Below are 12,920 nucleotides of genomic sequence, written 5' to 3'. Positions count from 1 at the left end.
TCTTGCTACAGTCAAGGGGGGAAGTTTTGCTGAGGCATTGGTAATAAACACGTCTGGATCCCCTGTATCCTTAAAACACGGTGTTAGATTATGCCAGTGTCTAGTGTATGGGAGAAATGTCGCCCCGGAACCAGCTGAATACCCTTCAGCCCAAGTCTCAGGCATAACCTCGGCGTGTCAGGCTTCTCCCGAACAAGACACAGCTAATTTAGAGGCATTCCTAAAAGTTACACACTGTTCCGAAATTAAGCCAACCTTAGTCCAGCTCCTGGAACATTATAGGGGGGCGCTTGCTCTACCAGGCGAGCCGCTTGGAGTTACGCAGTGTGCTGAACACCACATTAAGTTAAAACCCAATACAAATCCTGTATATATCAATGCGTACAAGCTCCCACACAGTCAGCGGGAGGTCGTGCAACAACTTATCTCTGAAATGTTAGAACAAGGTGTCATCAAAGAATCGAATTCCCCGTGGAATTCACCCTTGTTTCTGGTTCCAAAGAAAGACGGTTCTTATCGTCCTGTGACTGATTTCCGGCGTGTGAACACCGCGACCGTGGATGATCATTTTCCGCTTCCCGTTCTTAGAGATCTTCTGATGTGTCTCGGTAGAGGAAATAAAGTCTTTACGAGTCTTGATCTGGTCAGTGGCTACTGGCAACTGCCCATGGCCCCCGAGTCACGTGAAATAACGGCTTTCAGCACGCCTCATGGCCACTATGAGTGGACGAGGATGCCGTTCGGGCTCAAAGGAGCTCCCTTGACCTTCCAAAGGACAATGAACAGTATTTTTGGTGACTTGCTGGGCAACTCTGTCTATGTGTATTTAGACGACATCATCATAGCAAGTAAAGACGTGCATGCACACATGGAAACACTAAAAGCAGTCCTACACAGACTTCAAGAGGTCGGATTAAAGCTCAAAATCACCAAATGTGAATTTTTAAAGCCTCGGATCAAGTTCTTGGGGCATGTCGTGGACGAATTCGGCATCCACACAGTGGACGCCAAAATAAAAGCTATTGCCGAGTTCCCTCAGCCAACGTCTGCGGACAAGGTACGGTCTCTCTTGTCCCAGGTTATTACAGGCCTTTCATAAAGGACTTCGCAGCACGCGCGAGTCCCCTGACCCATCTATTAAAGAAAGACGTACCATTTCAGTGGCTCCCAGCTCAACAAACGAGCTTTGAGGATTTAAAGAAAGCGCTTACACAGGCTCCGGTCCTTGTCTTTCCGGATTTCAAGGACCCCTTTCAGCTTTGTACCGACGCTTCGGCTAGTGGACTTGGAGCCGCTCTGATGCAAACAGGTAAGTCCGGCAAAAAGCATGTGATAGCGTTCGCCAGTCGAGTACTAACAGCTCCGGAAAAGAACTATTCTGTTACCCACCTAGAGGCTCTTGCCATTGTGTGGGCTCTGAAGCATTTTCGTGACATAGTTAATTTGAAATTCAACTTTTTAAATTTGAATTTCAACTTTTTAAATTTGAAATTCAACTTTTCAAATTTGAATTTCAACTTTTCAAATTTGAATTTCAACTTTTTTTAATTTGAAATTTAACTTTTTTAATTTGAAATTCAAATTTTTAAATTTGAATTTCAACTTTTTAAATTTGAATTTCAACTTTTTAAATTTGAATTTCAACTTTTTTAATTTGAAATTCAACTCCTTTAATTTGAAATTCAACTTTTTAAATTTGAAATTCAACTTTTTTTAATTTGAATTTCAACTTTTTAAATTTGAAATTCAACTTTTTTTAATTTGAGGGTGAAAAGGTGTAGATCATTGAGGAGAGCAAAGCTGTAGGCTTGTTTATCAGGCTGGTCAGTGAGAGGGGATGAAAGCCAAAGCTGGTGGTGAACATTGAAATCTCCTTGGATGGAGATTTCAGCGAACGGAGAGTGGGTCAAGATGTGTTCCACTCTGGAATTCAAATAGTCAACGAATTTTATATATTTGGTAGAATTAGGCGAGAGATAAACAGCACCGATTTATCTAATAATAAAGTAACAATGAAGTCTTAGCCAGATGGTGAAAAATTCAGAAGAGTCAAGGTCGTGGGCACGAGAGCAAGTGATGTCGTTGCGTTCGTTGACGCAACATCCAGCTTTGGATTGAAATTTAGGATAGAGGGAACAAAGTAGAGATTGCTGTCAGTAGCCCCTGAGACCTGTGTTTCGGTGAGGAAGAGAAGGTGAGGTTTAGTGGAGGAGAGATGATGTTCCAAATAAGGGAAATTAGAACGATGACCGCGAATGTTGCAGAAGTTGATAAAGAAGAAGTTTGAAGAGTTACCAGGACACGTCTCGGGTCGGGAGCCAAAGTGGGAGTCCTCTCTGGGGGAATTTGTGGACCCCCCACGGCGGAGACTCCGAGGCATTGTTAAGTACGTCATTTTTAATATGAAAATTTTGGGAAATGGTGTGTGTGTTGTGTGTATGCAGTGTGGTGTGGAAAGAGAGAGGATCTCTCTTTAGAGAGCATGCTGAACTATGTATACTCTCTGGTGTTGATGAGACAATAGGGAAACGGAAAGGGATGACACGGGAAGGGTATTTCTTGGGCTTGCAGCACCCTCCTTGCTTCCCATATATATACCTCACTGGGAGTGGCTTACGCCCGATTCGGTAGGTGTCTTCCTGCCTCCTCCCTCAAAGTGAATATTTCATCTCATATTCGTGTCCTCTGATTTTCTTTTCGCGTTCATTATTGATGTTGATGTAATTATTATGGTCTTGTGTATTGTGTGCCAGTTTATATTTATTTTACAATTTTCATTTTTCGGTGATTATTTTCTGTAGGGAATTTGTCATCCACAGCGGCTTGTAGTTTTCTGCCCTTCGTGGCTTAAGCGGGATGAATTAATTCATGTTCGCTGTGATTTGTGCAGTGAAACGGTTGTACATATCTTGGATGCTGAAGGTATTGAGCAAATTGGTCCAATTTTTTATGTCAATATTATTCTCTTCTTATGTCCGCAAAACTCGCTTTATTATAGTTAGGTATTAAAAGTGCGTTTTCTCTGGCTTTTGTTTAATATTTAGGACACGTCTGATAATGTTGTGGTCGCTACTTGTAAATGGCTCGCCCACCTCACAGGCATAGATGAGGTTTCCATCGATTGTAAGGACTAAATCAAGAACGTTGTTTCCTCGTGTCGGCAAGTTAACTCTTTGATCAAGAAACTTAAGAAACGTGTCCTACGCAAAGTTAATTAATCTAGTGCCTTCTCTATCTCCAGAGAGGGCAGACCAGTTAATGGAGGGGTTATTGAAGTCACCGCATATTACCGCATTTCTACCTTTGATAACGTTCTTTTATTTCTGCATAGGGGTTACCATCGTTGTCGTCATTTGTTTTAGGAGGTCGCCATATTACTCCCAAAATATACTTTTCATTTTTAATCGTTGCTCGTACATACAATGAGTCATATGCTTCAGTCTCGGTTGTATTAGGCTGAATGACTTCTAAATTACTTCTCGCATATTATTACACCACCACTCTTCTCGTGTAGACGACATTTAGCGAACGCATTGTAATAACAATTAATAGCCAGTTCCGTTAGTTAATGCTTGTCGCGTGTATTCAGCCATGTTTCTGTGATGAAAATGAAGTCAGGTTTTTCCGCATTCACATGTAATATCAAGTCGCTACGCTTCTGAATAATGATACTGGCATTTACACAGAATATGTTTAATTTATGCACCCGGTGTTGTCGAAGAATAGGAGACAGGTGTTTGGAAGATTGTAACGAGTTAACAGATGGAGAAATTGAGTGTCGGTGCATTGAAGGATACCAAGTTCCTCCTGCTTAATAATAGTGATAATAATAATAATAATAATAATAATAATAATAATAATAATAATAATAATAATAATAATAATAATAATAATAATAATAATAATAATAATAATAATATATTTATCAAATTACAGACGCGCCCATGTTATTAAATAATAACTATGGTTACTCTTCAAAATCGATGAGAGACTAAACAAAACGACGGAATTTTTGTTTTCGAAAATATTTATTCAAACACAAACACAACCCTAATTGAAAACAAAACAAACAAAAATTCTTGAGTAACTCAAGGCATGTCGGAAATTTGAAGCAAACGTGACATAATAGTATGGTAGGGCATGATAGGGATCTTAGAAGTTGTTGTTGTTATCTTCTCAATCATTTCAATGAATGTCACAGTTCCCCAATCAGCGACGGTCATCATAACCATCACCACCGCCTTAGCCACTGCCGTGGCCAAATCTGCCATCACCAGTCTCAAAGCTGCCGCCAGAATTGCCACCAGCATAGTCGCCACCCCCAAAGCCGCCGGCAGAACCCCCACCAGTGCTGCTGCCGCCCCCAAAGCCGCCGCCAGAACCTCCACCAGCGTTGTTACCACCCCCAAAGCCGCCGGCAGAACCCCCACCAGTGCTGCTGCCGCCCCCAAAGCCGCCGGCAGAACCCCCACCAGCATGGTTGCCACCCCCAAAGCCGCCGCCGCCAGAACCGCCTTGGCCTCCAGCACTACCAGGGTAGCCGACATTACCGCCGACGAAGCTTTCACCACTGTCAACACCATCGTAGGCGCCGCCAGCCTCAGAACCACCACTGTAGCTACCAACACCACCGGCGAAGCCTTCAACACTGTCAGCACCACCATAGCTGCCGCCAGCGCCACCACTGTAGTCTCCGCCGCCACCACGGCTCCTCTCAACACTGTCTTGACGAAAGCGCCTTCCGTTTTGTTGGGCCACACACGTCTGGAGCGCCACTAACACCATTATTGCCGTCACCAGGTGCCGCATCTGTTAGTGGGAAAATGACGGTTAAATGCAATAGAATCTTTCTGTCAACAGAAATAGTGTAAGAGATACAAAGCAAAGGAAAAAGTCATATGCACGCCCTGGCATACTTCCAATGCGAAAATAGGAAAGCAGTTAAATAAATAAAAAACGAATCATGGTTCTAAGGCAATGAGACATAATGTATGAGATAAACAGACTGCATACACTCCATGCGTTTATTAACATTAACAATGAAAAGAGAACTAAAAATCAACTGCCCAACGTTGCATATCATCAAGCAACAGCGTACAGGCGCGGCGTCCAAGAGGACCGGGATTCGTGGATTCGAGTCCCACCTGTTGCTACAAGCTAACGATTTTCAGTCATCGCCGAGTGGCCTAAGACAACCCATATGCTGTCCTAAAGACCACCTATATATCAACCCAGACCGCAGGTTCTCTAAAAGAGGATCAAAGATGAGCTTCAAAGAACACAATGAGTCAAGTAAGATGACGCCATTATAAATACTTGCCTGCCCCATAACGGGTTGGGACCAACCACCATCCCCCACCAAGAAACCCTATTGACGCCACAGGCGGTTAGAAAAAAATGTTAAACAGAAGTCATGCACCATATTACGATAAGTAGTGAAAACTTACATTCAAATTCATTATGTTTGGGGTGGAGTTTATACAAAGCTAACCAACAGGCGACATTTTTTTTGTCCTTGAGCTGCCTTTTTCTTGCAAATTAAATACAACAGATATGATTTACAGGATGCCATGTTATTCCATATAGCACTATGCCCACAGCATGTATACTCTCTCTCTCTCTCTCTCTCTCTCTCTCTCTCTCTCTCTCTCTCTCTCTCTCTCTCTCTCTCTCTCTCTCTCTCTCTCTCTCTCTCTCTCTCTCTCTCTCTCTCTCTCTCTCTCTCTCTCTCTCTCTCTCTCTCTCTCTCTCTCTCTCTCTCTCTCTCTCTCTCTCTCGACTTACCTTTGCTTGAGTTGAAGGAAGGGAGTAGTTTGACGATGAGCAAGAGACTGCATCTAAGCCGCGATGAGAAGGCGCTTTTATACCGCTCAGGCTTCCTTCTCCTTCTCCTGCATCTCCTCCTCCTCCTCCTCCTCCTACTCCTCTTCTTCCTCCTCCTCCTACTGCTACTCCCCCTCTTCCTCCTTCTCCTCCTCCTCATCCTCATCCTCCTTTTCCTCCTCCTCCTCCTCCCCCTCCTTCTCCTTTTCCCTCCCCTCATCTCCTACATTCTTCTACTCATCCTCTTCGTACTTGCTTAACTCATAATTGTTGCTTTGCTCCGGTTCACCTTCACTCGTTTTCGCTTTTTTTTCCATCGTTTTTTTGTCTATTGACTAACTTGAGAAAAGTCCAACATTACAGTATTTATATTTGGGAGAACTTGTTAAAGAGCTTTTCAAAAGTTTTTGTGCTGCTAAATCTAAATTTTTTCCTATTTTTTTCTATTTTACGTGTAAATGCTATAAAAAAATATTAGCAGTCATTGAACTTAAGATGGCCTATGCAAATTATTACTGAACGAAATTATAAGAACATAAGAACATAAGAACGTAAGGAGTCTGCAAGAGACCGGTTGGCCTATACAAGGCAGCTCCTGTACACTCAACCCCACCTTACATTACCATCCATGGCTTTATCTAACCTCTTCTTGAATGTATCTATGGTATTAGCACCCACAACATGGCTCCCAAGCCTGTTCCATTCGTCCACCGTGAACCAATTCTTACCTATGTCTTTGTTGAATCTGAATTTGTCTAACTTAAAACCATTGCCACGCGTCCTACCTGGCTCTTTTACTATCAAAATCTTATTGACATCCCCTTTATTAAAGCCCTTCATCCATTTATAGACTTCGATCAAGTCTCCTCGCAACCTTCGCCTTTTTAGGGAGTGTAGATTTAAATGCTTCAGCCTGTCTTCATAAGACAAGTTTCTCACCCCCTGAATCATCTTTGTCATCCTCCTCTGTACAGATTCTAACATCTTGATATCCAGGAGCTCCTGTATTTATTAATGTGTTTTTGAAATAACAATATAAAGATACACATAATACATATATATATATATATATCAACAAACCACTTGTGCCAGGAATCGAACCCGTACTTTCTGAATAGAAATCAAGGCGCATACCAACCATGCCACCTGATGAGCTTAAAAACTTTACGCCAGAGGTTGCATTTAAGCAGCCAACCTGACGCCCCCATTCTCTTACGAGGAATGAAAGGTAAAGAAGTCCCGCTCACGCTCGGGGCAGTCGGAAAGAATTTTAATCAATCCCAGACGACACAACACCGTGGTATATATATCAAGGAACTGTCTTTAACCGACAGAAAAACATCTCAACAAACCACTTGAGCCAGGAATCAAACCCGTACTCTCTGAATAGAAATCAAGGCGCATACCAACCATGCCACCTGATGAGCTATAAAACTTTACGCCAGAGGTTGGAGCCAGCACAAACCCCCGCCCATTCTCTCTTACGAGGAATGAAAGGTAAAGAAGTCCCGCTCACGCTCGGGGCAGTCGGAAAGAATTTTAATCATTCCCAGACGACACAACGCCGTGGTATATATATCAAGGAACTGTCTTTAACCGACAGAAAAACATCTCAACAAACCACTTTCTGTCCGTTAAAGACAGTTCCTTGATATATATACCACGGCGTTGTGTCGTCTGGGATTGATTAATATTCTTTCCGACTGCCCCGAGCGTGAGCGGGACTTCTTTACCTTTCATTCCTCGTAAGAGGGTGGGGGCGTCAGGTTGGCTGCTTAAATGCAACCTCTGGCGTAAGGTCTTTTTAGGTCATCAGGTGGCACGGTTGGTATGCGCCTTGATTTCTATTCAGAGAATACGGGTTCGATTCCTGTCACAAGTGGTTTGTTGAGATGTTTTTCTGTCGGTTAAAGACAGTTCCTTGATAGATATATATATATATATATATATATATATATATATATATATCAGTGGTGGGCACCGATCACTTTTTTGCTGTTCTGATCTCCGATCATCCGAGCAGTTTGGGTAACTGATCCGATTCCGATCATCCGATCATTTTTTAAGTACTGCTGTTCCGATCACCATTCCGATCACCCGATCATTAAAACATAATAATTACTATTATTTTTTTAAATAATAATTACAAGAAAAACCTATTTTAGGCGTTCTTTAAGTAATAATTTCAAATAAGTAACAACTTAATTATTTGCTTATAAATATCTATTTTTTTCTCTTTCTTTTGGTATACAGGACATGGCAAAAAAAAAAGTTATCTTAACTTCTTATTTTAGGCATTTATTTAAGTCCACTTTTTTATTCAATTTCTGAAAGTATGAAAAAGGAATTATGTTCGCCATTTTAACTTTTGTTTGAAGTTGTGTTACATTTTTGACAAACATTTTTCAACTTTTTAATCGATATCTAGGAATATTTTTTTTACTATTCTCTAAAAACGAGCGATAGTGATCATTAATCTCCTATCCTTCCTGAATAAATAACTATCTAATCTGAATAAAAGATATTGGTCCATAAATAAATTAGTTACAAGAAGAACATAAGCAATAAGGTTTTGATTTTAAGTGAGCCGGTGTTGTGTCATCTGCCATCCACGTATCCTAAGACATCCCATCCTGATCTGCGTATGCGCGGAACCCGATGTTTACAAACACTGTTGATATCGTATTTTGTCCAGGCAAGATGGCGGCAAGACAGCATGGCAGCTTTTATGGGAAAATGGTCAAATTTAATAATGACATTGACCCCATAATTCAGATAGCCTACCATTAATTGGAGAGAATCCGAGAATCATGACCATCAATCAGAAGAGAGTGTAGGTTATCTCATTTATCACATATACTGACATACAAGGGGTGTAGGTTGTCTCATTTATCACATTTACCGACATACAAGGGGTGTAGGTTATCTCATTTATCACATTTACCGACATACAAGGGGTTTAGGTTATCTCATTTATCACATTTATTGACATACAAGGTTTCAGGTTACCTCATTTACCACATTTACCGACATACAAGGGGTTTAGGTTATCTCATTTTTCACATTTACTGACATACAAGGGTAGGCGGTTGCAGAGTGATTATTACTGATTAACGTGCGGGGCCAGTATTCATCACGCCATGGACAATGTCGATTCGAATCCCCACGCTACCACCTGGAATTTTTAGTCACCGCCGAGTGGATTAAGACTACTCACAGGCTGTCCAGAAGACCACCAATTATCCCGGATTCTAGAAGAAACCGTACAAGCAAATCAAAAATGAGTTCCAGGGGGCAGCATGAGCCAAGCATAACTAGCGCCACTATAAAAAATGCCTGTGCCATGACGGGCTTGGGCCCCTGAAGAAAGCCTACCGGCGCTATAGGCTGAGATGTAAAAAAAAAAGTTACCTCAAATATCATATTTACCGACATACAAGGAGTGTAGGGTTCCTAATTTATCACATTTACCGACATACAGGGGGTGTAGAGTACCTCATTTATCACATTTACCGACATTCAAATGGTGAAGGGTATTCATTAATCACATTTACCGAGATACAAGGGGTGTAGGTTATCTCATTTATCACATTTACTGACATACAAGGGGAGCAGGTTATCTCATTTATCACATTTACCGACATATAAAGGGAGCAGGTTATCTCATTTATCATTTATACCGACATACAAGGGGTGCAGGTTATCTTATTTATCACATTTACCGACATACAAGGGGAGCAGGTTATCTCATTTATCACATTTACCGACATACAAAGGAAGGAGGTTATCTCATTTATCACATATACCGACATACAAGGGGTGCAGGTTATCTCATTTATCACATTTACCGACATAAAAGGGGTTTAGGTTATCTCATTTATCACATATACCGACATACAAGGGGTACAGGTTATCTCATTTATCACATTTACCGACATACAAGGGGAGCAGGTTATCTCATTTATCACATTTACTGACATACAAGGGGTGTAGGTTATCTCATTTATCACATTTACTGACATACAAGGGGTGCAGGTTATCTCATTTATCACATTTACCGACGTACCTCATTTACCTCATTTACTGACATACAAAGGGTGCAGGAAGAAACTTTCATATTTCAAGCAATTCTTCAAATTCAAAACATACGTCAACATTTACTTTTAAAGAGAAAAAAAAAAAAACACTCAGGAGGGACATATCGCGATAGGCAGTCGCAATTCATCCATCCTTTGTTTGTAAACAAATCCCGCGCATGCGCAGATTGGATGGGATGTCTTAGGATACGTGGATGGCAGATGACACCACACCGGGTAGGACACGTAGCAATGGGTTTAAGTTGCATAAGTTCAAGTTCAACAAATACATAGGCAAGGATTGGTTTACAAACAGTAGTGTATGAGTGGAACAGACGTAGAAATCATGTGGTGAGAGCCAACACGATAGCTACATTCAAGAAGAGGTTAGATAAGTTCTTGGATGGGAGGGGTGTGGGGCGTTAGTTTGGTGCCGTGGTCTGGGAGGCATGTTGCGCTGTTTCGCGAGACCTCCTTCCTCCTCCTCCCCGGTTAAGAAGGGGGCGTGTCGAGGCGGGGCGAAGCCTCCCCTTTTAACCTAGGTCTTGTTGGTTTCCCGAAAAGGAACTGACGCTGCCGCCATTAGAGGGTGGTAACACTGCAGCAGAAAATGCATAACTGACAACTGGGCCAGGCCACTCGGTTACTGGAGTGAGCGGAAGCCTACTACTGCAGTCCACACCACACTGTCAGGGTGCGGTCAAGGACTATATACTGTAAGGAGAGCTCACTGAAACGTCATTGATGACGTCATGACTGCGGTGCGTCATCTGGTTTACACTCACCCTGCCCTCACGGTATAAAATGTACTAGAAAACCCTTATTTATTCTTATTCATGGTCAGATTTTGCGCTTTTTTGATTGCAAAGGATAAGTAATTAAATTAGGCAGCTGTTGTGTTGGCTAATAGTATACAATAATATAAATAATATGAGAAACATGGTAAACAAGCTGCAGAAATATTGCTCTGTTTACCATCGATGCTTACGTTTTCTTAACTTTTATTATCATAAGTTTTCTACAACTTAATTTGCAGGGGTAACTAATTCTGTCATATATAATGAAAGTATTTTTTTTTTATACATACATATATATTGTATAATATTTATGCAAATTATTAACTAAATAAATTTACCTTTACCAAACTTTCACAATGGAGCTTTATTGGCTTTTCTTTAATGTTATCACTTTCTTGAAAAATGTTTGGACCTCTCCCGCGCAGACTTCTCCTTCACTTTATTTTTTCGTTTGCAGGCCAAAATCCACTTCTTCAAAGGTGTGTTTGTCTCTAGGAAACCTAATGAACTTAACACCTTGACGACTTTCCGTAGTTGAGCCACTAGCGGTGGCTGAATGGATAGCGTGACGGCCCCGCGTTCGGGACGACGCAAGTTCAATCCCCGACCGGTGCCACCAAGCTGGGGCCTTTCAGCCGCCGCCGAGTGGCTTAAAACTACCCACATGCTGTCCAGAAGACCACCTATCAACCCGGACTCTAGATTCTAGGATTAAAGATGAGCTCCGGGAGGGCAGCATGAGCCAATGCAAAATGGCGCCACTATAAACACTCGTTTGCGCCAGAACGGGCTGGGCCGACCATCAGGACCCACCGGGAAGAAGCCTTGGACCGACCATCAGGATCCACCGGGAAGAAGCCTACCGGCGCAATAGGCCACGACGTAATAAAAAAAAAAATATATATATATAAATATATATATATATATATATATATATATATATATATATATATATATATATATATATATATATATATATATATATATATATATATATACACACACACACACACACACCACAAATCACCATTTTCACTGAGCACGCTACGGTGAGAACACAGTGAAGTGAACCAGTTTGCCGCCGAGCACCATTTGTTTACATGTGTGACGTCATCCGCGGTGCATTGTTGGTAAAACAAAATCTTAGTGAGCTATCCTTATAGTATATAATCCTTCAAGCATGGCGTCGTGTAACAAGTCCCGCCAAGCAAATAAAGCGACTTTGCGCCTGCGCGTCTCGTTCACGATACCTTACTAGGATTAAATAAATTAACGATCAATAATTATCGCTTAATTTTATAAATAAAGACGCTTATTGAAGTAACTATTTAGTAACGTGTATAAAAATAATTGTAAGAAGTCCGCAGTTACTTGTTGCCATGACAACGTTGACCACATTCTTTTCTGTGATCGGTGACCGGAAGTTAGTTTGTGAAGTTCCGATCTCCACAGTCCGATTACCTTTTACAAAGATGATCCAATCTTTGCATTCCGATCGTCAATTGCTGTTCCGATCAGATCGGTAAATCGGACGATCGGACTGATGATCGGAAGTGCCCAGCTCTGATATATATATATATATATATATATATATATATATATATATATATATATATATATATATATATATATATATATATATATATATATATATATATATATATATATATATATATATATATATATATATATATATATATATATATATATATATATATATATAAGAAGGGGTGACAGCTTTTAGTGACGAACAACTCTAAAGTAAAACAACTAAGTTAAATTAAATATTTATACCTAAATTATATATTCATTACACTCACACTTATCCTTGATAGGAAACAAAGCAACAGTATTTAGCCCAGGTATAGTAAAGTTATAACCCTTAATGACACAAGGTAAAAAGAGACAAGAAACAAGTAAAAATAGGCAACGTATCCTGCTCGTGTATCCACCCTTGTACTTCACCGCCAAAGAGGCGATGACGCCGTACGAAGTATATTCAGTGGGAGGTAGCACCTTAAAAGCCCGGCTTGCTTCGGTCGATGTATTGAGGTGTAGAAGCGTTGGGGTCGACACAATAGCCGGAATTGAGGTGTTGAGGTCATGAAGTGTCTGGGTCTTGGTGCTGGCGGTTGGAGCTCGTTAGTAGGATGGAAATGGTGGTTGTGTGTTGGACGAGCACCCGGAACGACTCTTCAAGGTGTCCGCTCGAGGGTCGTTACAC

The 12,920-nt window shown here is 41.1% G+C and overlaps 1 protein-coding gene across 2 annotated transcripts; it reads right to left on the bottom strand.

Annotated features, from left to right (window-relative positions):
• Positions 1-3,899: 3,899 nt before the first annotated feature.
• Positions 3,900-5,944, bottom strand: LOC126984636 (uncharacterized). 2 transcript variants are annotated; one of them, XR_007737182.1, is made up of 3 exons: positions 5,785-5,944; positions 4,425-4,809; positions 3,900-4,382 (listed from the first exon to the last, which is right to left on the bottom strand). XR_007737182.1 is itself a non-coding variant. In XM_050838500.1 (2 exons), exon 2 carries the CDS (start codon positions 4,807-4,809, stop codon positions 4,243-4,245), a length of 567 nt encoding a protein of 188 aa, XP_050694457.1. In that variant the 5' UTR covers positions 5,785-5,944; the 3' UTR covers positions 3,900-4,242. The 2 variants fall into 2 exon arrangements, 1 of the variants encoding a protein (XP_050694457.1); XM_050838500.1 differs by having other exon boundaries at positions 3,900-4,809.
• Between the last annotated feature and the right edge of the window lie 6,976 nt (positions 5,945-12,920).

This window comes from Eriocheir sinensis, chromosome 5 (genome assembly GCF_024679095.1).
Source record: "Eriocheir sinensis breed Jianghai 21 chromosome 5, ASM2467909v1, whole genome shotgun sequence".
Lineage (NCBI taxonomy): Eukaryota > Metazoa > Arthropoda > Malacostraca > Decapoda > Varunidae > Eriocheir > Eriocheir sinensis.
Note: the sequence above shows the minus strand (reverse complement) of the source record. Positions and strands in the feature narration are given on the sequence as shown.